The following is a 26,000-nucleotide window of genomic DNA, read 5'->3' as shown; positions in this document are numbered from 1 at the left end:
CATCTCACCTGGTGATCCTGTAGATAGATGTTGGGGTAGATTTTCAGGAACTGTGGCAGCTTTTAAGTGTTTGACCTAAGAAATACTGAAATAAACTTCAGTTCTGCTTATCATGCCAGTAGCTGCCACAGGGATGGGAGAGGCTAGAGGAAGAGAGGTGATCTAGGGTGCTGCTCTCCTTGACTCTGCCTAGAATTCTGATGCCATTCTGATACCATTATCAGCACCATGGAAAATAACTATATGAGTATTTTCTCCAGTACCTGAGGAGTGAGTATGAATGATGTCATAAGAAAGGAATTCATTCCTGGGGGTCCCTCTGCCAGGAGCAGTTCCTACTTATGTACTCAGCCAAGTCTTATGTATCATCCACATTTCTAATCTTTCAGCTGAAAACATACAAAATGTAAACAGTGAAACAGCTCTTCCTTCTGTTAGAGTTTTTGAGATTGCAGAATCATGGGATATTGTCTTAGACTGTTTAGAGCTAAAAGGAACCTTACTCCAGTGGTTCTCAGACTTGATTTAGTATGAGATCTCTTTAAATAAAGTCTTATGAAGAAGTCCAACTCCTATGTGAACAGAAAGCAGAGCTGCTTTTGTTGCAGGAGTGTTCTGGCTGGGCAATGACTCTCCTGTTTGTCAGCCTCTAACACAGGATTATCTGAGTCTCTTCTTTGAACCCCTAGGACCAAGAAGAGCTAAGTCTGAAAGTCATGATTAAATGAATTCCTCCATTTTACAGAGGACAAAAATGAGTCCCAGACGGTTAACAATTAATTTAGTAGAGTGAAGTAGAGTGAAAGACCCTTAGGGAGGGTGCATAGAAATAAGCTGAAGGTCACTTGTTCAAATTAATGGTAGAGAATAGAGATTAGAGATATTTAGGATCTAGGCTCACCGTATCCTCCGCCTCCCAGGTTCAAGCGATTCTCCTGCCTCAGCCTCCCGAGTAGCTGGGATTATAGGCATGCACCACCAAACACAGCTAATTTTGTATTTTTAGTAGAGATGGGTTTTCTCCATGTTGGTTAGGCTGGTCTCAAACTTCGGACCCCAGGTGATCTGCCCACCTCGGCCTCCCAAAGTGCTGGGATTACAGGCATGAGCCGCCATGCCCGGCTGAGAAGAAGGTTTAATTTAGATCCAGAGAAGGATTTCCAATAGAAATGAATACAAACCTTTGGAACTTGGAAGTCTCTGGCCTGGAATCTGTTCAACGTAGCAAAGCTGCATATCTGTCTAGAGAGAATGAAAACTAGTTTTAATTACAGCCTTATATTCAGGTGGAGACTATCAACCAGCTGTTAGTCACCATCATCTTTGGCATTATCAAACATCGATTAAAGGTCTTTACAAGTTAGACACAAAGGCGCTTTTCCTTCTGGACACAGTTTTTGCAGATCCATAGTTTAGACAGACAACAACATGGTGATTTTCTGATGACTTATGGGAGGAACATTACCCAGTTCCAAACTTTTTCTCTTTCCCCTCTGTCGAAAATTAAACTCAAAACTTACTTGGTTCAGGAAATGTCTACCCACGGGACTCTACTTACCATTGTAGCAACTTTTATTCTTAATTTACTTTGTTGAACCTCTGTTCCTCACCTGTAAGATAGGAATAAGAAAATTTCTCACTGTTTTTGTATGAAAAAAAGGAAACAAGCTATCTTAGCTGTTTAGCACAGTGCCTGACACTTAGTAATTATCTAAAAACTTTTAGTTTCTCCTGTGACGTGAATCTCGGATGACTTATTAATTTGACTCAGTCAATTTTTTTTTTTATTTGACGGAGTCTTGCTCTGTCGCCCGGGCTGGAGTGCAGTGGCGCAATCTCGGCTCACTGCAACCTCTGCCTCCCAGGTTCAAGAGACTCTCCTGCCTCAGCCTCCTGAGTAGCTGGGACTACAGGCACATCCCACCACACCCAGCTAATTTCTGTATTTTTAGTAGATACGGAGTTTCACCATGTTGGCCAGGATGGTCTTGATTTCTTGACCTTGTGATCCGCCTGCCTCGGCCTCCCAAAGTGCTGGGATTACAGGCGTAAGCCACCACGCCTGGCTGACTCAGTCAAATATTCTATCAAAATAAGAAATTTTCTTATTATTCCTATCTTACCGGTGCGTAACAGAGGTTCAGCAAAGTAAATTGAGAATAAAAGTTGCTACAGCGGCAAGTGGAATCAGGTGGGTAGACATTTCCTGACCTGTTAAGTTTTGAGTTTAATTTTCAACACAGAGGGGAAACAGAAAAAGTTTGGAACTGGCTAATGTTCCTCCCATGAGTCATCGGAAAATTGCCATGTTGTTGTCTGTCTAAACTATGGATCTGCAAAGAATTTGAAAAAGATCAAATTTCTCTTTATCTTCCCATCTTTTCTTTTAGAATCCACTCTAATTTCTAGGCCCTGTTACTTTTTGTTTCATCCATTCCTCCCTTTTTTTCTTTTATTCTGGAATAATAACAACGTTAACTGATGATATAAAGAAAGTGGAGACTAAAGTTGACACCCATATTCAACACCGTAGTTTACCTTTAGTTACAAAGCTTTTAGAATTTCTTTTCCTAAAACATTCACATTTCTTTTCTTTTTTTTTTTTTTTTTTTTTTTTTTTTTGAGACAGGGTGTTACTCTGTTGCGCAGGCTGGAGTGCAGTGGTGCAATCTTGGCTTACTGCAACCTCCGCCTCCCAGGTCAATCAATTCTCCTGCCTCAGCCTCGCACATAAGTAGGATTATAGGCGCCCACCACCACACCCAGCTAATTTTGTATTTTTAGTAAAGATGGTGTTTCTCCATGTTGACCAGGGTGGTCTTGAACTCCTAACCTTAGGAGTTCACCAGCCTCGGCCTCCCAAAGTGCTGGGATTACAGGTGTGAGCATCATGCCCAGCCAACATTCACATTTCAAATGCTTCTTTCATCTTTAGATGGTTAGAAAACATCTTTTATCTTAATTAATAAATTCTATAGCTTTGACCAAGGGTAACTATCTCTGAAGATAAACTTATGGTCAATCCAGATGAGCGAAAATTTACCCATGTTATTCAAGTGGAAATTCCAGAACTGAAAAATTCAATATCTGAAATGAAAAGTTTGAAGATGCACTTAACAACAGATTCAAGATTTCAGAAGAAATCTGGAGATTGAGGTTCTTGAGATTGAGAACAAATCAACAGAAATTATCTAATCAATATAATAAAGAAGAATAAAAGATTGAGATAAGAATGGACAAAGCCTCAATGACATGTGGGACAATATCAAGAGATCTATATATCCTTGTAGTCACAGAGAGAGAGAGAGAGAAAAATGGGGGACTGGGGCAGATAAAATATTTGAAGAGATAATGGCTCCAATCCCTCCAAATTTGGTGGAAAACACCAGTTTACAAATATAAGAAGCTCAACAAACACCAACAAGGATAAATACAAAGAAAATCACACCTTGGAATATTATAGTCAACCTCATAACCACCAAAGATAAAGAGAAAAGCTTGGAAGCAACCAAAGATGAAGGACACGTTCATACAAAAGGAAAAATAATATGCACAATGGTTGACTTCTGATGGAGGCCAGAAGACAATGGAATGACACACCCAGAGTCCTAAGAGAAAAACAAATCTATCAACCCAGAATTCTATATCCACTGAAAATATTCCTCAAAAATTAAGGTAAAATGAAGACATTTTTTCAGATTTAAAAAAGTTGAAGGAATTAATCACTTTCAGACTATAAAAAATGACTTTTTTTATAATTGTTTTGAAAAACAACCAAATGCTTAAAGCTAAAATAACAAAAATGTGTGACTGATTTCATAACATATGTGTGTATGTATGTATATATATACATATATATATAATGACAATAATAGCACAAAGAATGAGTGAGGGAGGAGGCATACTGGATTATTCTGTTGTAAAGTTCTTAACTGTATATAAAGTAACTGTATATATAAAGTATATACTGTATCTATAAAGTATATACAGTATATATGGTATGTACTGTATCTATAAAGTATATACGGTATATATGGTATGTACTGTATCTATAAAGTATATACGGTATATATGGTATGTACTGTATCTGTAAAGTATATACGGTATATATGGTATGTACTGTATCTCTAAAGTATATACGGTATATATGGTATGTACCGTATCTCTAAAGTATATACGGTATATATGGTATGTACCGTATCTATAAAGTATATACGGTATATATGGTATGTACCGTATCTATAAAGTATATACGGTATATATGGTATGTACCGTATCTGTAAAGTATATACGGTATATATGGTATGTACCGTATCTGTAAAGTATATACGGTATATATGGTATGTACCGTATCTGTAAAGTATATACGGTATATATGGTATGTACCGTATCTGTAAAGTATATACGGTATATATGGTATGTACCGTATCTATAAAGTATATACGGTATATATGGTATGTACCGTATCTATAAAGTATATACGGTATATATGGTATGTACTGTATCTGTAAAGTATATACGGTATATATGGTATGTACTGTATCTGTAAAGTATATACGGTATATATGGTATGTACTGTGTCTATAAAGTATATACGGTATATATGGTATGTACTGTATCTATAAAGTATATACGGTATATATGGTATGTACTGTATCTATAAAGTATATACGGTATATATGGTATGTACTGTATCTATAAAGTATATACGGTATATATGGTATGTACTGTATCTGTAAAGTATATACGGTATATATGGTATGTACTGTATCTATAAAGTATATACGGTATATATGGTATGTACTGTATCTATAAAGTATATACGGTATATATGGTATGTACTGTATCTGTAAAGTATATACGGTATATATGGTATGTACTGTATCTATAAAGTATATACGGTATATATGGTATGTACTGTATCTATAAAGTATATACGGTATATATGGTATGTACTGTATCTGTAAAGTATATACGGTATATATGGTATGTACTGTATCTGTAAAGTATATACGGTATATATGGTATGTACTGTATCTATAAAGTATATACGGTATATATGGTATGTACTGTGTCTATAAAGTATATACGGTATATATGGTATGTACTGTATCTATAAAGTATATACGGTATATATGGTATGTACTGTATCTATAAAGTATATACGGTATATATGGTATGTACTGTATATATAAAGTATATACGGTATATATGGTATGTACTGTATATACAGTATATAACTGTATATAAAGTAACACAATACTAATTCTAAGTAGACCATGATAATTTAAGGATCAATACTGTAATCACTAGAACAACCACTTTAGAAAACAAACAGCTAAATACACAGTAGATAAATGAAGATAGAATACTAAAAACAATTTGATTAATTCAAAGGAAGGAATAGAGGAGTAAAGACATGGAAGAAACAGAAATCAAATAGCAAGATGACACTTCTCAATCATTTCAAATAGTAGAAAGGAACAGCTCCCTTTTCTGAACCCCTAATCATTCTCACAAATTTTTTTTTACATTATACCTTGCATGATAAGTATTTGTTTACTATTTTTTTCCTCCTACTAAAGTTCCTCGAGGATTAGTACTGTGGTAAAATAGAAGAAGAGATGAAAACTACACAGACCTTGAAATTCACTAGCAATTCAATTTAAAGGTCTTCTAGAAGTCTTGTTTGCTCCTATTTGGAGAAAAAAACCATAAGTAGCCAAGAGTAGGTTCAAGCAATTTTACAATTTCTTGTCATATTTCAAATAAATTTTTTGCCTCCTGACCTATTGATCTAATCATTTCCACATAGTCCCAACTGATCAAGAGGTCACCATAAACTACATCTAAATCAGATAGCAAAGAAGTTTCTTATTGATGAGGGCCAATTCCAATTAGACATAGTTGCTTTAATGTCAGCCATGGGTATTGTATGGGAGTGGGAAGTGACAGCATGACTGGTGTATATGATAATCTCAATTTCAGGTGTGATGGCGCTAATGTTTACTGTGACCAAAATTCCAGAACAATCCTATAAGTAAGTATGTGCTTAGTTATCACACATGTGTTCAAATCTGGGAATCAGGAAACAGATGATTATACTTAGGATAATAGTATTTACTTGAATTAGCATGGAAGTTCCTAAAAACAGTCTTCTTCAAAAGTTTATCAGTATTTCAGTGTCCATAATCATTCTTCAAATGATGAGATAAAACTTGCTAATTTTGGTCCAAGAGTAAGTGAACTCACTCGATTATTACTATTGATTGTTCTAGTAAGTGCTCCCTAGAGAAGTAGTTTGTAAATAAACACTTTGGAAAAAGTAATGTTTTTATTTGTAGCCTCGATAACCTAGGTATAGATCTATTGAATGTTTTAACGGTAGAAGTTCTTTTTTAGTCCCTTAACTTTCATGCCATATTTTAAAAATCAAAATAAATGAGTTTGCTATTGACTACATAAAAATTTTTAAAATGAATTTATCCTCCTTAAAGCTTACTAAGATGAAAAACTAACTCTAAAGTCATAACCAAATGTTATACAATGTGAGAAAATCAGAATACCCAAAACTAAAACCAGAAAATTAGTATTCATTTCACTCACACTCAAATATCCTTTTACTCAATGTCTAGCTAGTTCCATTACATTTTTCAAAAATTCTGCCACAGAAGCAGCCAATAACTCTATCAATGTTCATCATCAGGCTTCTGATCAGAGGAGTATCCAGAAGTCATTTTCTAATTCCATTTAAAAAAATAAAGCAAATAATTTTCCTTGAAATTTAATTTGCTCTTGAGAGTCTGATTTTTAAAACCTTATAATCATATGACTCAATGTTCAAAATATGAAATCATCTAAATGTTATGCTTTTCTCTAAAAACACAAAAAGGATAGATGCAAATATGAAAAACAACTCATTTTCATCAAAAGAAGAAAGGGATTACTAAAAAACAGCATGAATGTTTGCTTTTTTTTGACACTACAAGTCTCACTTTCTTTGAACTCCTTTTGTACTTACAATTAATACAGTTTATAAGTTACTTTTGATTTTTACACATAAAAGATTTATTAACAATTATATGAAGATGTAATTCACATACTATACAATTCACCCATTTAAAATATATAAGTATCTGTTAAGTCCATTTGTTTTATGGTATAGTTTAAGTCCATCGTTTCTTTGTTGACTTTCTGTCTTGATGACCTGTCTAGTGCTGTCAGTGGAGTATTGAAGTACCCCACTATTATTGTGTTGCTATCTCATTTCTTAGGTCTAGTAGTAACTGTTTTATAAATTTGGGAGCTCCAGTGTTTGGTGCATATATATTTAAGATTGTGATATTTTCCTGTTGGACTAGTCCTTTTATCATTATATAATGTCCTTCTTTGTCTTTTTTGACTGCTGTTGCTTAAAAGTTTGTTTTGTCTCATGTAAGAATGGCTACTACTGCTTGCTTTTGGTGTCCATTTGCATGGAATATCTTTTTCCGTCCCTTTACCTTAAGTTTATGTGAGTCCTTATGTGTTAGGAGAGCCTCTTGAAGATGGCAGATACTTGGTTGGTGAATTCTTATTTATTCTGCCATTCTGTATCTTTCAAGTGGAGCATTTAGGCCATTTATTAATACATTCAACGTTAGTATTGAGATGTGAGGTACTATTCTATTCATTGTGTTATCTGTTGCCTGAATACCTTGTTGCTGTTGTTGTTTTATTGTGTTTTTGTTTTATAAGTCCTGTGAGATTTATGCTTTAGGGAGGTTCTATTTTGGTGTATTTCAAGGATTTGTTTCAAGATTTAGAGCTGCTTTTAGCAGTTCTTGTAGTGCTGGCTTGGTAGTGATGAATTCTCTCAGCACTTGTTTATTCATTTATAAAGATTAGTTTTGCTGGATACAATATTCTTGGCTGATAATGGTTTTGTTTAAGGAGGCTAAAAATAGGACCCCAATCCCTTCTAATTTGTAGGGTTTCTGTGAAGAAATTAGCCATTAATCTGACAGGTTTTTCTTTATAGGCTACCTACTGATTTTGCCTGACAGCTCTTAAGATTATTTTCTTTGTCTTGATTTTAGATAACCTGATGACTATGTGCCTAGGTGATGATCTTTTTGCAATGAATTTCCCAGGTGTTCTTTGAGTTTCTTGTATTTGGATGTCTAGATTTCTAGCAAGGCCAGGGAAGTTTTCCTCAAATATTCCCTAAAATAAGTTTTCCAAACTTTTAGATATCTCTCTCTTTTGGGGAACACCAATTATTCTCGGGTTTGGTCATTTAACATAATCTCAAACTTCTTGGAGGCTTTGTTCATTTTTTAAATTCTTTTTTCTTTGTCTTTGTTGGAGTGGGTTGATTCAAAAGCCTTGTCTTCCAGCTCTGAACTATTTTCTTCTACTTGTTCAATTTTATTGCTGAGAATTTCCAGTGTATTTTGCATTTTTCTAAGTGTGTTCTTCATTTCCAGAAGTTGTGATTTTTTTTTATTTATGCCATCTACTTCTCTGGAAATTTTTCCATCCATGTCCTGTGACATTTTTAAGATTTCTTTAAGTTGATATTCACCTTTCTCTGGTGCCTCCTTAAATAGCTTAATAATCGACCTTCTGGGCCGGGCATGGTGGCTCATGCCTGTAATCCCAGCACTTTGGGAGGTCAAGGCGGGCAGATCACCTGAGGTCAGGAGTTTGAGACCAGCCTGGCCAACATGGCAAAACCCTGTTTCTACTAAAAATACAATAATTAGCCGGGTGTTGTGGCGTGTGCCTGTAGTCCCAGCTACTCAGGAGGCTGAGGCAGGATAATCACTTGAAGCCGGGAGGCAAAGGTTGAAGTGAGCCAAGATTGCACCACTGCACTCCAGCCTGGGGAACAGAGCGAGACATCGTCTCAATAAAATAAAATAAAATAAAATAAAATAATAAAATAAATCAACCTTCTGAATTCTTTCCCCGGCAATTCAGAGATTTCTTCTTGGTTTGGATCCATTGCTGGTGAGCTGGTATGATCTTCTGGGGGTGATTAAAAAAAAACCAAAACCTTGTTTTGTCATGTTACTAGAATTGTTTTTCTGGTTCTTTCTTATTTGGGTAGACTATGTAGAGGGTAGATCTGGGACTCAAGGGCTGCTGTTAAGATTCTTTTGTCCCACAGTGTGCTCCCTTGATGCGGTGCTGTTCCCTCTTCCCCTAGGGATGGGGCTTCCCGAGAGCTTAATGGCAGTGATTGTTATTTCTTTTCTGGGTCTCGCCACCTAGTGGAGCTTCCAAGTTCTGGGCCGGTACCGGGAGTGTCGGCAAAGGGTGCTGTGATGTGATCTCTCTTCAGGTCTTTCAGCAGCAATAGTATAGGGAGGATCCAAGTTTGCCCTAGGGTTGTCTGGATAAGTTTTGTGTTGGTTGGCCTCCAGCCAGGAGGTGGCGCTTACAAGAGAGCATCAGCTGTAGGTAGTATAGGGAAGGAGGATACAGGCTTTCCCTAGTGACACCTGGATAAGGATTTGGGTTTCTCACGTGGTGGGTGGGGCCGTAGAGCTCCCGACAGAGTATGTTCTTTATCTCTGGCTACCAGGGTGGGTTGAGAAAGACCATCAGTTTGGGGTAGGGTTAGGGGTGTCTGAGCTCAAACTCTCCTTGGGCGGGGCTTGCTGCAGCTGCTGTAGGGGATGAGGGTGTGGTTCTCAGTCCAATGGAGTTATGTTCCCAGGGCAATTATGGCTGGCTGTGCTGTGTCATGCAGTTCACCAGGGAAGTCGGGGAAAGCTAGTGGTCACAGGCCTTACCCAGTTCCCACACAGCCGGAAAGGCCAGTCTCACTCCCACCCTGCCCCCACAACAGCACCAAGTTTATAGCCAGGCCGCCAGTGAGCAGGGCTGAGAACTTGTCCCAGGCTGCAAGCCCCTCCACTGAGAACGAAAGCAGAGCTTTCAGGTTTCATGCCTCCCCGCCTGCCGCAGCTTCTGTGCTGAGTCTGCACTCTCAGTTCCTCCCTTTCTCCGGGTTCCATCCCAAAAACGTCACATTGGGTTGAAATTGTTACAAAGCTCAGCTGGAAGTTTCCTACTCCCTGTGGTCTTTCCCCAGTTTCACAGGCAGCCCTCCCTAAGGACCCCTGTGAGCAAAGTCAGAAATGGCTTTCCTGGGGACCGAGAGTGCCCACAGTGCTCTTCCTGCTGCTTAGAAGTAGAGACCCCTGTATTTCGCTGGCTCTCTAAATTTGTCTCAGCTCCAGGTAAGGTCAAATACTTCTCTCATGATTTGGGCCTTCAGGTTCCCCAGTGAGAATGTGTGTTTGGGGGCAGACGATCCCCCTTTCATACAAACTTTGGGCACTCACAGTTTCTCAGCTGTCTCATGGAACCTGCAGCGCCAATCCACTTCCTTTACAGAGTCTGTGGATTCTCTCGGCACTCCTGATACATTCCTATGGTAGTTCTTAGAGCAAAAGTTTGCAGTGAGTCTCCACATGCTGCTCTGTCCATCCAAGCGAGAACTGCAAGTTAGTCCTGCCTCCTATCTGCCATTTTTTGGGTACCATTATTTTTTAATATATTACGATTGAAGGGAACTGGTAAAGAAAACATAGGATTTCTCTGCATTATTTCTTACAACTACATGTTAATCACAATTATGTAAAAATAAAATACAATTTAAAAAACAAACTCCTAGCAAAGTAGGGATAGATGAGAACTTCCAAATTTGATTTAAAAAAATAGTTCTAAAATACATACAACAAACACTATACTTCATATGAAAATATTAAAAGTTTTTCTTCAATATCATGAACAAGACAAGTACCTGTTCTCACCACTTTTATCCAGCACTCTATTAGAAGTTCTAGCTAGTGCAATAAAGCAAGATAATGACATAAAAATTATAAGGTCAGGAAAAGAATAATTAAAACTGTCAGTATTCACAGATAACATGGCTATACATGTGAAACTTCCAAAAAAAGGAGAGAGAATTTTTTAATTAATAAATGCATTTGCTAAGCTATTGGATGCAGAGTCAATACATAAAAATAAATTCCATATGCTAGAAAAAAATTTGAATATGTCATTTTCAATCTAATCAAATAACATTAAATCCTTCAAAGGTTTCTATCACCTCACCAAGTAAAGAACCACAGCCAAATGAGGGACTTGCTGAGGCAAAGGGAATATTGGAGGTAGAGTGGAAGAAGGTAGTTACAAATACCAGCTATGACCACATGACCAGTTACCAAAACCAGAACTGTAATTGTCATATTTCCTGATTTTTGTTATAAATACATTTGTGTATGTGTACAAAGCAAATATTTTTCCTTTCTTATCACCTTATCATGTAGCATAAGATATACTGACTTTATATCATAGAATTTAAGTATTATTAACGTTGCATCATAGTGTTTAAGTTACAGGACATCAAGAAGAGTAAACATCAGCCAAAGACTTTACATCTTCTTCTGGGGAAAGGATTGATGCATTTTCAGTTGTACCCACATAATTCCATACCTCATGTTAGGTAGAGGTATAACCTTGTCCTTATTTGAAGATTAAGTATGGTTTAGGAGATGGATGTGAGCGCCAAGGTGACAAGGAGTGAGCTTGTGATGGTTAATTTTCTGTATCAACCCTTCTGGGCCACAGTGTCTGGATAGTTCGTCAAACATTATTCTGGATATTTCCAAAAAGGTGTTTGTGGATGAGATCAACATTTAAATTGGTGGATTTTGAATAAAGCAGATTGTCTTCCATAATGTGGGTTGGGTTTGTACAATTAGTTGAAAGCCTTAATAGAAAAAACAACTGACTTCCCCCAAACAAAAGGGATTCTGTCAGAAAGTGGTCTTCACGCTTGAACTGCAACATGGACTCTTCCTGGCTGTTTGTGGGGCAGGTAGAAGAGGGACAATGGGGGAACTGTACTTTCTGCTCAGTATTTCTGTGAACCTAAACACTTCTGTAAAAAATAAAGTCTATTTAAAAAGGAAAATAATACCTTTCTAACATTATGAAGAAACACAATAAAGGCTTAGAAAAAGGGAGGCTGGTTAAAAGGTTAATTCAATGAAGTAATAAGGGTTTTAGCTGAGATAAGCTATAAGAAGTTGGTGAATATACCTCCTAACTTTTTTTTTTTGAGATGGAGTCTTGCACTGTCACCCAGGCTGGAGTGCAATGGCGCAATCTTGGCTCACGGCAACCTCCACCTCTCGGGTTCAAGTAATTCTGCCTCAGCCTCCTGAGCAGCTGGGATTACAGGCATATGCCACCATGCCTGGCTAATTTTTGTATTTTTAGTAGAGACAGGGTTTCGCCATGTTGGCAAGGCTGGTCTTGAACTCCTGACCTCAAGTGATCTGCCCACCTTGACCTCCCAAAGTGCTGGAATTACAGATGTGAGCCACCGTGCCCAGCCTCCTCTTAACCTTTCTAATGCTATTTAACTGTCTGCCTTTTAACGGTGAGAAGAAAGACAAATTTAGCCTTATCCTTTTCTGAATTGATGAAAATTAATTTCGAATTGCCGACCTACTAATTAACAAATTTCAGACATATTTATAATGGAAACAATGCTACAACTGAAATAGCACAAGTTTCATATGTATTGACTTAAAGCATGGCAATAACTTTTGTTTATTGATGGACTCTATATTTTTAAATAACTGTGACTAGTTCCACATTACCAACAGTAATGCTAATACCTTGAGACACAAAAATACGGTAATAAGAAGTTATCTTTATTATTATTTTTTAAAATCGTTATTTAAAGTCATATGGTTGTATGTGTAAACATTCCAAAAGAATTACAGGTATTTTTAGAATTTGTAAGTATATTAACAAAGATACTAAATGTGAAGTCAATATACAAAAATCAATTCTATACACTAGCCAAAAAATAAAAAAATAAAATATGCCATTTACAACATAATCAAATAATGTTAAACACTTAGAGATATATAACACAAAATGTAAGGCCTCTACATAAAAAACTATAAGCTTTATTGTGACAAATTAAGGACGATCAAGTAAATTAGAGAATATAAGACAAATAGATTTTTAAATCAATATTATAAAAATGTCAACTTCTGGAATTGACCCATGGAGCCAATATAATCCTAGCCAAAATCTCAGTAAGTTGTTTTTGTTGTTATTAAGAAACAGACAAGCTGATGATATCATTTATATCGAGGCAAGTATAGTCAAGTCACTGTTAAAGAAGAACACCAGAAGAGAATTTGCTCTACTGAGTACCAAGTCCTATTGTAAAGCTACAGAAATTAAGAGTGTAGTACTGGCACAAAAACACAGTCAGACTATTGAAACAGACTAAAAAATGCAGAAACAGACTATGCAATTGTGACAAAAGTAACTGCAGAACAATGGGTAAAGATGGTTTCTTTAATAAATAATGCCAGGCCAATGTGTTAATTTTCTATAGCTTTGTGACAAATAACCACGAACTTAATGGTTTAAAACAGTATCAGTTTACTATTTTAGTGTTAGGTCAGAAGTATAGCACAGGTCTCACAGGGCTAATACCAAGTGTTCGTAGAGCTCTGTTGTTTTCTGGAGGTTTTAGGAGTGAATTATTTCCTTGCTATTTCCAACTTCTAAAGACCACTCACGTTCCCACCATGTGCCACACTGGATAATGACCCCTTTCTCCATCTTCACAGTGAGCAATGTTACATCTCTCTGTCATTCCCTAGTCACAGTCCCCTCTTACTACAGCGTGAAATTGTTCTTCCATGTTAAGGACCCGTTTAATTAGATTGGGTCCACTGACATGATCTAAGATAATCTCCTTATCTCGAGATCACATCTGTCAAGTCTTCTTTGCCATGAAAGGTAACATATTCACAGTCTCCAGTGATCAGGACATGGACACCTTTGTGGGGCGATCGTTCTGCCTAGCACAGTCAATTATACATTCCTGTGTAAAAAATAGGAAACATTTCTCTATCTCTCAACACACACAAAAATCAGTTCCCGATGGACTGTAACTCTCAATGTGAGGGTGAAAAATAAAGGTTTAGAAGATATAGAAGGGTGTCTTCATGACATTGGGGTGGTGAAGAATTTCATAGCCAGAATACAAAAAACAAAACAAAACAAAAAACAAAAACAAACACACACCCTTAAGATTGAGAAATTGACCTAGATTAAAATTAAGAACTTCTTTTTATTAAAAGATTCCATTAAAAAGTGAAATGAAAGCCACAGAGTGAGAGAAGGCATGTGGAGCAAATATCATCAATGAAGGACTGTGTCTAATTTTGGGATCCCCTAGAAGCGGGGGCTGAGAAAAGGGCTGTGTGCAGGAGCTTCCAGAGATTCTGGTATGCTTATACTTCACAATTCAAATTAACAGAAAACAAAAGGGAAAAATATGGTCTTACATGTAATAGTTAACATTTACTAAATGCTTTCTATGTGCAAAGCCTACTTCTAAGCATTATTTTGTGCATTGATTCTCTTAACACCTCAATCAGGCCGAAGAAGTGGGGACACTTATGATTCCTACTGCAGAGGAAGTTGAGTTACAGACTAGTTAGTGTCCTAAAGTGGTAAGTATGGTTTGTGAAAGCAGGGATTTTTGTCTATTTCATTTGCTGCTGCACTCCTAGTGCCCAGAAAATTGCCTTGAAGAGAACACAAAGAAAGGATTCAAACCCAGACTGTCTCTGGAAAAGGCTACATTCTTAACCATGGCATTACATAGCTCATAATATCACTCATTCATTTAAAATCTCCTATTCAGATCCAAGCTATAAAAATGAAGGTAATAAAAGTATAGGAAAATAAAAAATAATCACAAAATTTCATCCATTAATCTAGATTTCTTAGAGGAAAGGAGGGTGAGAGAAATCAAAGACCTGAAGAATGTTTTAAAATACTTCTCTTCCCCACCAGGTTTATTTAAGATCACATTCCTTTTGCTTCCAGCCAGCATTTTAGCCCTTGCCAATGAACTTCACAGATTACAGAAACCCACCTTCATCACTCTTCTCCCAACACCTTAACCTAATACCCGCATGACCCTTTTCCAGGTGAAGGACATGTTGGTGTTGGCTGTTAGTTCAGCAGTCCTGTTTCCAGCCACTGGGTTGTATTAAGCTGAAATCAAAACCAAAATACATATTCCTCTAAGATGCAGACAGCCAGGGTTTTCACACTGAATACTGAGCATTTTTTCCTCAGCAGTCCAGGAACTCCAGGAGTTCAAGGATGCTGACCAAGAAATGAGCGTCCAAACTATCAATCATTATAGAAGTGTCTTGTTGACGTTGGTGGTGGTGGCAGTGGGGAGACGTTTGAAACAGAGGTAGAAAGGTTCATGCAATAGTGTACCCCTATTTTAAGAGATGATTACCAGTATAAGTTTATAGAATATGGACACTAAATCCTCTTTTTAGATGTCACAATTTCCCTTCTGTTGGGAGATGGCCATGTTGTATTTTGATGGGTGAGGGAAATATTCAAATTATTATTCATAATTTTTCATTAAAATGTGCATTTAAATGGATAACAAACCAACATTTGTCAATTGAAGTGGCTATTACAGTGACTTTAGATAAAAGTTTTTGGTATTTGTGATTATGTCTCCAGAGAAACCACACAGTCTAAAATACTAACAATTTTCAATTTCCTATTCATTTTATTTTCCGTGAAATATACTTATGTATATATATCCATCATCATATGAAATTAATATGCTTGTTTATTGCTATTTCATTGAGCCTAGTGAAAGTGAATTATATGTAGTTTTCTTAGAATGTGTTAAGCTTATATACAGTAATCTTTCATTCAGTCACAAAACTATGTTCATTTTGAAAGCTCTAATTTCACACGCTTTTATTAGGAATATATATAATAAAGTTCCAGGCTGTAGAGAATAATTTAGAAGAAACATAGGCATATTTAGAGGACTAAGAAATAAATTTCAATATTGTACATAGGAGTATTTACTATTTATCAAATTGAATATTTTGTTTACTATATTTTCATTTTTTAATATAGATGAGTTCATAAGTATCACTAAATGCATTTTAAATTTTTGTATCCTAATAGTTCTTTTCATATTTTAACATTAACAAATCAGAAAAAGAAAGCATTTATTTGAATACAATGAGAAAAATGATATATTAGAAAGAACCTGGATTTTTAGAGTCAAAGCTGGATGAGTTCAAATATTGACTCTGCCACTAACTAGCTGTGCAACTGTAGGTGAGTAACTTGACCTCTCTTAGATTTTGTTTTTCACCGTCACAAAAGGAGTAATAGCAGCTGCCTAGCAAGGTTGTTGAAAATGATTTTATGCATCAATTTTTTCAACACTTAAGCATTTCTAAATCTTACAACTCTATAACACAAGCATTGAAATAAATAAACCTCTCCTTCACCCAGTTATCCTACGGTTGTCAATGTCTCAAAAATGTAGTGCCAAAATTAAAATATAAACATAACAAAAATGTGACACCTGAAATAAAATACAAATATGACAAAATAGTAGGCAAAACCTTCTCAAGTCCTTATTTATCTCTTATTACCATGTAGCACTGGTCACCTACTTCTGAGAGGCCCTAGGTATAAGTGTGTGTTAGATGGCTGGACCCTTAGAATATGAGTCACTGCATGGTTACAACAGGATGAGCATCTCTTAGAATCCGGTCACTAAACTGCTTCTTGAAAAATGAACAACAGCCCTGAAGCTTCAGAAGAGGCTCACCTCCAGAGTCCTCTGCTGCTAAAAGGAGGACTGGTTAGACCTGGGCAAGACCAATGTAATCACCAAAACCAATGCCCATCAGCAGATCCAGAAGGTGACCAAAGATGGCCTGAACACCAGCAAGCCTGTGACTGTTCATTCTAGGATTGATGCCAGAAAAATACCTTGGTCCCCTGAAAGGGCAGCCATATAAGTGAAGGTAAGCAAAAGGGGACTGTCAATGCTTGACTGCCTAAGAAGTTAACTTGAATGTGAAGGATGAGATTTCTGCACCTGCTGCTCAGAAAATGCTGTGGATCTAGTTTAACCCCACGTGTTTCATAGCCCATACTTGAACACAAAAGGAAATGTGTTCAAAAACAAGTGGATTCTCGTGGAACATGTCTACATGCTGAAGGCCTACAAGGGCTTCTAGCTGACTAGGCTGAGGCTCACAGGCCTAAGTTCAAAGCAGCAAGTAAGTACCATGAGGAGCATCTCCAGACCAAGAAGGAGGAAATCATCAAGGCTAAATCAAGAAATAAATAATAAATAAATAATCCCCTCTCGTCTGTATATAGTGGCTTCATCAATTATATAAATCGATCATTCAATAAAACAAGTCTATCTACCTGAGAAGGAAAAAAATGAATTGCATTTGCTTTTCTGTCAACTCTCTGGTCATATTGACCAGTCAACCAAGAAAAATCCAGGTCATTTTAACATGAACTACTGTTTAATAAGATATCCTCTTTCTATTGATAAGACACTGATTTACCAATCTGAAATATAGGATTCTTTTTTTTGGGGGGGGACAGAGTCTTGCTCTGTCACCCAGGCTAGAGTGCAGTGGTGAAATCTCGGCTCACTGCAAGCTCCGCCTCCTGGGTTCATACCATTCTCCTTGCCTCAGCCTACCAAGTAGCTGGGACTACAGGCACCCGCCACCACGCCCGGCTAACATATATATATATATATATATATATATTTTTTTTTTTTTGTATTTTTAGTAGAGACAGGGTTTCGCCGCGTTAGCCGGGCTGGTCTCAATCTCCTAATCTTGTGATCTGCCCACCTTGGCCTCCTACAGTGCTGAGATTATAGGTGTGAGGCACCGCACCTGGCTGAAATATAGGATTTTATGTTTATTTTTACTTATGTTTAATGATATTAACTTTAGCCTATTTGGTTTAACCTGTCAAGTTCTGTTGACCTTGTTTCTGTCACTCAGCATGCTAATTAGTCCTTTCAGATTTGTGAAATTTTTACATCTAATTAGATGTTAAAACTCAATGCAGCTAAATTTGTCGCTTAGAAAAAAGGACACAACTGATGCAATGCCTTATATCATATCACCAAAACTTTTGCTAAATTATTCCCAATCCAGTAAATAGCCTTCTTTGATTCTCAGATGCCAGTTGGCCTATGTTATCATCCAGCGCAAATGTCTGCATCTTGCCATGAAGGTATCATTAAAGTCTTTAGTTGTATTTTGGCATTTCCCTCCAGTATTCTTTAAACATTACCAGTAGCACTTCCCAAGTCACTTCTGGAAGTCATTATTTCAACCAAAGAAGAAAGCTCACTTAGACCTGGACGTGTATCCTGATGTAAATCATCTAGACACTTTTGTTTGGTACTACCCTACCTGGACTTCTCTTCTACTGTATTTATGTTTCTCTGTTAATATCTGAGGGAGCTTTGTTTACATATGATTCTCTCTGTTATACAACTCCAGTTGCTCTGCTTTCTCTCCCTCCTTGGTAAATGTTGCACTTTTTGTCTTATTAGTGTCTGTCTCCCTCCCTACCTTGTTCTTCTTGGTCAAAAATTTTCCCTCTTCTAGCCCTACCGTATACTTCTCTCTTCAAAACTCTTTTTGTTGGTCTTAGCTTTAAAAATACATATATATTACCTGAACACACATGAAAGTTTATATTTTCTGATATTCCTTTTTTTTTTTTGAGACAGAGTGTCGCTGTTGTCACCCAGGCCAGAGTGCAGTGGCACCATCTTGGCTCACTGCAACGTCCACCTCCCAGGCTCAAGCACTTCTCCTGCCTCAGCCCCCCAAGGAGCTGGGACTACAGGTGCGCCCCACCAGGCCCGGCCAATTTTTTGTATTTTTAGTAGAGTTGGGGTTTTGCCATGTTGGCCAGTCTGGTCTGGAACTTCTGGCCTCAAGTGATCTGCCCATCTGGGCTTCCCAAACTGCTGGGAATACAGGCGTGAGCTGCCGCACCTGGCCTATGTGGAGCTTCTATTAAGGAAAGGCATGGTGCTAATTCTCTAGAAAAGGCATTTGTTAGGTTCCTTTTTCAAAATGAAAAAAATATATATATGATTATAAAAGTCTGCAAAATATGGAAAAGAGAAAAGGAAAAAAGTCACCTGTAAATATACCATAATAGCACACTGTTACTGATGTTGATGATGTGGTTGTTACTGATGTTGATGATGTGGTTTTTTCCATTCTTTTTTTTTTTTTTTTTTGAGACAGAGTTTTGCTCTTGTTGCCCAGTATGGAGTGCAGCGGCTCAATCTCAACTCACTGCAACCTCCACCGCCCGGGTTCAAGTGATTTTCCTGCCTCAGGCCTCCTGAGTAGCTGGGATTACAGGTGCCCACCACCACGCCCGGCTAATTTTTTGTATTTTTAGTAGAGACGGGGTTTCATCATGTTGGCCAGGTTGGTCTCAAACTCCTGACCTCAGGTGATCCACCCGCCTTGGCCTACCAAAGTGCAGGGATTACGGGCGTGAGCCACCACACCCGGCCCCATTCTTTTTTTCTACAAGTTGCTAAGGTTGGTCTTAAGTGTTTAGATAGCAATATTTCTTAATAACGTCTAACCACAAGAACAGCGTGTTTGTTCCTTTGTGCTGCCGTACAGGAATACCTGTGGCTGTGTAATTTATAAAGAAAAGAGGTTTATTTGGCTGATAGTTCTGCAGCCTGTACAAGAAGCATGGTGAGGGTCTCAAGAAGTTTTACTCATTGTGGAAGGCAAGGGGAGCCAGCATGTCACATGGCAAGAGGGGGAGCAAGATTGAGAGCAGAGGGAGGTCCCAGAGCCTTTTTAACAATCAGATCTCCCATGGAGTCATTACCACGGGGAAGGCACCAAGCCATTCATGAGGGATCCACCCCCATGACCCAGACAGCTCTCAGTAGGCCCCACCTCCAACACTGAAGATCAAATTTCAATGAGATTTGGAGGAACAAATATCCAAACCATATCCAACAGGGATAGTTTATTCATATGTATCCAGCACTGTGTTTGGCCCAGGGGGAATGATAGAATCCTGGAATGTCTACATGGAAGAATACAATAGATCACCCAGAAATAGCCAAACTCTCATAACATGTCCCAGCAAGTAAAATCTATATCTTTCAGATTTACTATCTTGTAGATTTAATAGTAACAGTAATAATTCAGATTTCATTGACACTTGTTCATCTGCTCACATAGGATCCTAATCACCTTAAAATTTCCCCCAATTTTGGAGGAAGTTCAGGTAATGTTTTACATATACTATGAAAAAAAAACAGTTAATTATCTAATGAGTTACCACTTCTTTCCTCTTCACCTGCTGTAACCTCATAGGCGGGATACTGCAGAGTGCCCTGGAGCTGCTGCCTCCCCAGAGTTGCTGCCATGAAGGTCCTATGAGCTCTCACATGCCAAGGCAGTACAGGGGTCTGTGGAAAAGAAACAGACTGTTCTCCTTTCCTCTCCTATTACAGGGTCCACTGGTAGTGCCATTTCTGTCTTATGGAATTTTTACTGAAACAACTTTTTAGGAATGTACTTAAACACTTACTACTCAAAGTGTAGTCCATGGACCAACAGCATTCGGCAGCATTGTTAGAAATGCAGAATCTCAGGCCTCCATAATCAGAATCTGCATTTTAACAACAGCCCCAGGTGATTCATATGCAAGTTACTCTTGAGAAGCACTGACTCAAAGCACCTCTCTCTTCTTGGGACTAAGGCATTAAATTCAATTGGGGACAAGAGCAGTCAGGAAACAAAAGTTCCCAGGAGGCTGCCTCACTCCTCACTGCCTCAAGAGATAGACTTCGGTGACCTGCCACTTCTAATGAGGTTCAAGCAGACTCGGCTTAGGCTCAAACTAGGAATCCACCAGATACATGAGAAATCTTGCTCTTTACTTACACATGAAATATATTTTTATTTAATCAACATTGTTTCAGCATGTATTATTTACAAAATACTCCATTATGGGTTGTACATATACCAAAACAAGTGAAACAGTCTTTGCCCTCAAAGGATGCAAATTAAGATGTATGTTGGGGCAGGTGGGGACCTTTGGGATATAGTAAAAGGAGGGGGCCAAAATGTTCCCAGCTGGAACAGTCTTCTGTAGTTTGGAGAAACCACTAACACCTCTCATATTTATAGCCTATGTAGGCTTGTTTTCCAGGTGGAATGCCCATCTTCTGTCTCCATTTCTCTATGTTCTTGTTTACTTTCCAAGGCCAATTTAAAATGCCAATTTATTAATAAAACCTGCCCTATTCCCCTCAGCTAATAATGGTGTTGACATCTCAGAACTCCCATCATATCCCACCTTAAGATCAATTATGTGTGTTGAGGTCTTATGGAGAAAGGAGGGAGATGTAATGGTACCTCATAGACAAAATGCATTTTAGCCGGTCTTAGATTCGCCATGGGATCCAACATGTGGTGCCATAATAGTTTTTGAAGAAAGAAAAAAAAATTAAAGGTAATGCATCCTTTCTGTTAATGCCTCACTACTCAGGAAATATATCAGCCTTCTCAAACCACAATCAGAGAGAAGAAGTGAGAAAACACTGAACACTGACTGGGATAGTAAGAGCACTAACCCCCTTTTTCTTCACTGTTTTCTCTGGTTTGATTGGTTCTTTCATCTAGAAACAGTGTCCTCATTGGTAGATTAGTAGCTGTTAATCTCAGCTGAATGGAATTTCAGCTTATAAGAAGTGGGCTGGCTATATTCCTATTAGTATTTAAGAAGTCCCTTACCTTAGTGGGTGGTACTTTTTATGGCTGGGTTTCCCTAAAGCTGAGATGGAATATGAAATCCACGGTCCCTTCTCTGAAGAATGTGGAGTTGCTATTAACCGAGTAGCATCTTATGAGCTGCATATCAGTGATGCTTACTTATCCATGGTTAGTATGGGTTCTTGAGCAACTGAGAGGGAGGTTTTAGCTCTGCTCTGGGTGATAATATATCTTCTGTCTTCTTAATAATAGTGCTTATGGCCATATTGGTAGTTGGATACCAGATGAAACAGCAACTCAGTGGTTGGGATATTGCTGCTCTGTGGCCCTATATTAAAAGCTACGGGCTTTGATAGGGGAAGTTACAGTTCTTTCCAGTGTGTTCTGAAAACTACATGGGCATCAAACACTGGTGACAGACTGAATAAACAATTTTATACCTGTATGCTATTAATTTATGCTAGATTTCTGTCATATCTACACAATTAAAGGATGTAAGTGCTAGCATCTAAGTTCAAAACTATGACCCTTGAAGAAGCCATAAGAGCAAGACATTAGGCACCAGCATATTAGGATCTGGATGGCTGATCTTTGAGGTAGACTAGGTTCTGGGGGACAGCCAGAGCCTTCTGGAAGTCAAAGAACAAACAGGACCCAAGACTGACCAAAGAAGGCCTCTTCCTGGACAACCACTGAGACAACAAAGTGAGTTTGTGTGCAATTCAGGTCTTAAAACTATTTTACCTCATCCTCAGCCTCCCCCTTTTCTTACATTTGACCAGGCCTGTTATTACAGTGAAGATATGAGAATGCCTCCTTTTGCCAAGTTCTTCTCGGAGCAGGCTGAGCTGAAAAGGGAGCATGCAAAGCAGTTCCTAAGATATCTAAGAAAACGTGAGGGTATTATCTGCCTTCCAGTTATTAAGGTGAATGTCAAACTTTGTTTTGACTTCTGTGGGGCCTTTGCCAGGTCTAGAGAATTAAACTGATTAGTTGCTACCTAACATTTTAGGTTACTCATGTTCCTACATGGGCTTCTTAGCAACTAACTGACTCTGAAAGCAAGTATATGTCAACATCATTTGGGGTAAATTTTAGCCACTAAATGCTTGTTTGGCTTGTCTTAATGAGCGTCACAAAGTTTGGTCGCTGGGTTGTCAGCATCACCTGGGGACTCACTAGAAATGCAAATTTGTGGATCTCACCCCAGACACAGGCCCAAAGAGCTACAGCTTAACAAGCTCTCCAGATGATCCTAATGGTATGTGTAGTTTGAGAAGCGCTACTCTAATGCCTTCTTCCCAGAGGTTGTTAGCATCCTATTTCAGATTGTTAATCTAATTCAGGTACATGTTCAGGTATTTAATATGGCTGTCTCTTCAAAGTAGTAAAACAAACTTTTTTTGTTTGGGCACACGCTCCAAGGAAACAACCTGAGCCTTAGTTGGGACTATTACCTCCAGGAACATCCCTAATTTTCCTAAGGTGGTTGTTTTGGTTGTTTTTTAACTTCTGCTTTATGAAGAGAAGTAAATGTGTGCTAATGAGAGAGGGACCACCATCATAGAATTCCAAAGCTAATGGAATACTTGTATGTGTACCTGTGCTAGTAGTACCCTTGCTCTGTAGCACATTAAAATCACCTGGGAATCTTTTAAAACTCATGATGCCCATGTTGCATCCCATGCCAATTAAGTCACAGTGTCTACGATTGAGAGCCAAGTATTAATATTTAAGATTTTCAGCTGATTCCATTGCACCTCAAAGTTTGGAGACCATTACACTATGCAAACCTAGTCATGGCCCTATGCAGGAAGCAGAATGCAACAAAACTGTGCCTGAAGTAAAAAAGTGACTCTCCTGTTCCTCTTCAACAGAGGCCCAACATAGATAACTGGGGAAATGGCTTACAAGCCCTGAAGTTTGCTGTGCAGTTGGAGAACACATTAACCAATGTCCTACAAGATCTGAAAATCACAGCTACTAAGGATGATGAAACTGGTGTAAGTAGTTAACTGGTTCTGACAAACAGTGTCATCTTTCACTTCTGGATTATGATTTGCTTCTGGGAAAGGGGACCAAGGCAATAGATCACCCAACATATGTTTGTTTCCCTGGAAGGAAGTCTGGGAACTTATTTCTAGGAGTAGTTCGGGAGTGGGGAGATAGCTGTCCTGGTGAAGAAAAGTGAAACTTAGTGTATGGTGAAAACATCTTCCTAGGAGTAATGCACTCTGTAAAATTAAGTAAAACAATGGTTCTGTTACTGTTGGCTTGTAAATATCCTAAACCAGAAATGCTTAAGTTTTACTGAGCACAAGAATCACTTGGAGTGCTTACTAAAACACACTTCTAGGGCTCACTCCCAAAAGTTGTTTATTGGGTTGGTTTTGTATAGGTCTCAAGAATGTATTTCTAACAAATCTAGGTGGTGATACTGCTGGCTGATGGCCACAGTTTGAGAACCACTGTTCTAGATTGTTACTGCAAAAGTAGATGTTAATGGTGACCTATTACAATACAGACTTCTCTGAAGTCTTCCTGGTTATTGGTAAGCACTCTACCTCAAAGTGATAACTTCTTTCTAACTTCCTAGCTTCTCAGGAAGTCAAAGTGAAGAAAATGGGCCTAGTTACAATAGTTCTCAACTCTAGACACATGTTGGACTCAGTGAGGAGCTCTGAAATGGTACAAATGCTCGAACATTATGCCAGATCACTTACATTTTAATCTTTAGGAATGAGGTCTGGGCAGCTACTCAAAATCTCTATGTGATTCAAATAATCAGGATTCAAAACCATTGCAGTAGTAGCCTGTTAAAGTAACCTGTACTTTTGATAAGACAACCTAATACTCATATCCATTGAAAGTAGGTGCTTGTATTCACCTGAAGCTCTTGAATATCTTAGATCAGTGCTGCTGGATCATCAATATGCATATGAATCACCTAGTCTTTCTTAAAATTCAGAGGCTGGTTTAGTAAATCTGGAGTAGAGCCTGAGATTTTGAATTTCTGACACGCTCTCAGGACGGCTGGTCCCTGGGCTTCAATTTAGGTAGATTCTTGTTGCAGACATGGTCCTCAATGTGGGTGCTTCCCTGTTCTATTTCTATAGCTCATAGACTTCGTAAAGGAGTTCATAGACAAACAGACAGCAAGCATAGCTTTTCTGGAATACCATCAGAAGCTATTAGAAGAGTCCCTCCAGCAGAAAGGCCTGTCTGAAAAGTCTGCTGAGTCTGCTGAGACATCAGTTGAAGAGACTTAACTTCTGAAGGCAGCAGCACAGCAAGTCTTGCCATTGTAGTGATCTCAGAGTCAGCTACTTAAGAGTCTTGGTCAGTTCCACTTGCCTGAAGACTGCTTTCCTTTTTATCTAGTTTCCTAATCCTCTTTGCTGTGCATGCAAATAAATCTGCTTTGCATTATAACTATGTGTAAAAATATTGGTAGAGCTAGCCCTTCCAGTGCTCCAATAGCAATGTGGGATTGGTATAAAAAGCTTCCTGAGACAGTGGGTGTGTTAGGCTAAAAAAAAAAAAACTTCTGTCTACCATGCCCCCACCTTACCTTAGCACCCAGAGTCAGGATTTGGTAAATGCAAGCAGTACAAGTGGATATACTAGAAATCAAGTAGTGAAACCTTAAGTCTCAATGTTCTCCTCTTATTTGTATATGTACTTTAAGTATACAATATAATAGGGGTTACTTCATGTTAAACGCAGAGCTAAGATTGAAAACAATTCTTGGTCTAGGAAGGGTGGCCTTCACCTGAAGGATGGTGCAGTGCCATTTCATAGCCAAGGTAGGTGTAGGCAACAGGAGGGTACACAGAGGCAATTAATGCATTGCAGCCAAGTGTGTGGATGCCCCTATCCATTCCACTGTAAGCCAATTAGCAGCTACTAGGGTAATTACTTTCAAGAGCAAAGAATGAGCAAACAAGCTTGAGTCAGGCTTCTCAGGGCCTCGTGTGACTAGTACCCTCTAGGAAGAAATAGGGGCTCTATAGGATTGTGCACTGGCTCCAAAACTTACTAACTCCTTGGCCTTGAGTTTATACCTCTTCATTGCCTCAGTTTGGTCATCTGTAAAGTGGGGTGTATTAGTCAGTGTTCTCTAGAGGACAGAACTAATGGAATAGGTATACATAAAGGAGAGTTTATCAAGTATTAACCCACACAATCACAAGGTCCCACAATAGGCTGTCTGCAGGCTGAGGAGCAAGGAGAGCCAGTCTGAGTTCCGAAACTGAAGAAATTGGAGTTGACATCTGGTATAGCACCTACAATTGG

At 38.2% G+C, this 26,000-nt stretch overlaps 1 protein-coding gene across 1 annotated transcript; it reads left to right on the top strand.

The window, feature by feature from the left end:
* Positions 1-10,045: 10,045 nt before the first annotated feature.
* On the top strand, positions 10,046-25,136 carry LOC129058409 (soma ferritin-like). Its single transcript, XM_054551195.2, has 5 exons — positions 10,046-10,232; positions 18,665-18,783; positions 22,487-22,630; positions 23,582-23,707; positions 24,821-25,136. The coding sequence occupies exons 3-5, from the start codon at positions 22,508-22,510 to the stop codon at positions 24,971-24,973; spliced, it is 402 nt and encodes a 133-aa protein (XP_054407170.1). The 5' UTR covers positions 10,046-10,232; positions 18,665-18,783; positions 22,487-22,507; the 3' UTR covers positions 24,974-25,136.
* The last annotated feature ends 864 nt before the right edge of the window (positions 25,137-26,000 follow it).

Source organism: Pongo abelii, chromosome 2, assembly GCF_028885655.2.
Source record: "Pongo abelii isolate AG06213 chromosome 2, NHGRI_mPonAbe1-v2.0_pri, whole genome shotgun sequence".
Classification (NCBI taxonomy): Eukaryota; Metazoa; Chordata; class Mammalia; order Primates; family Hominidae; genus Pongo; species Pongo abelii.
Note: the sequence above shows the minus strand (reverse complement) of the source record. Positions and strands in the feature narration are given on the sequence as shown.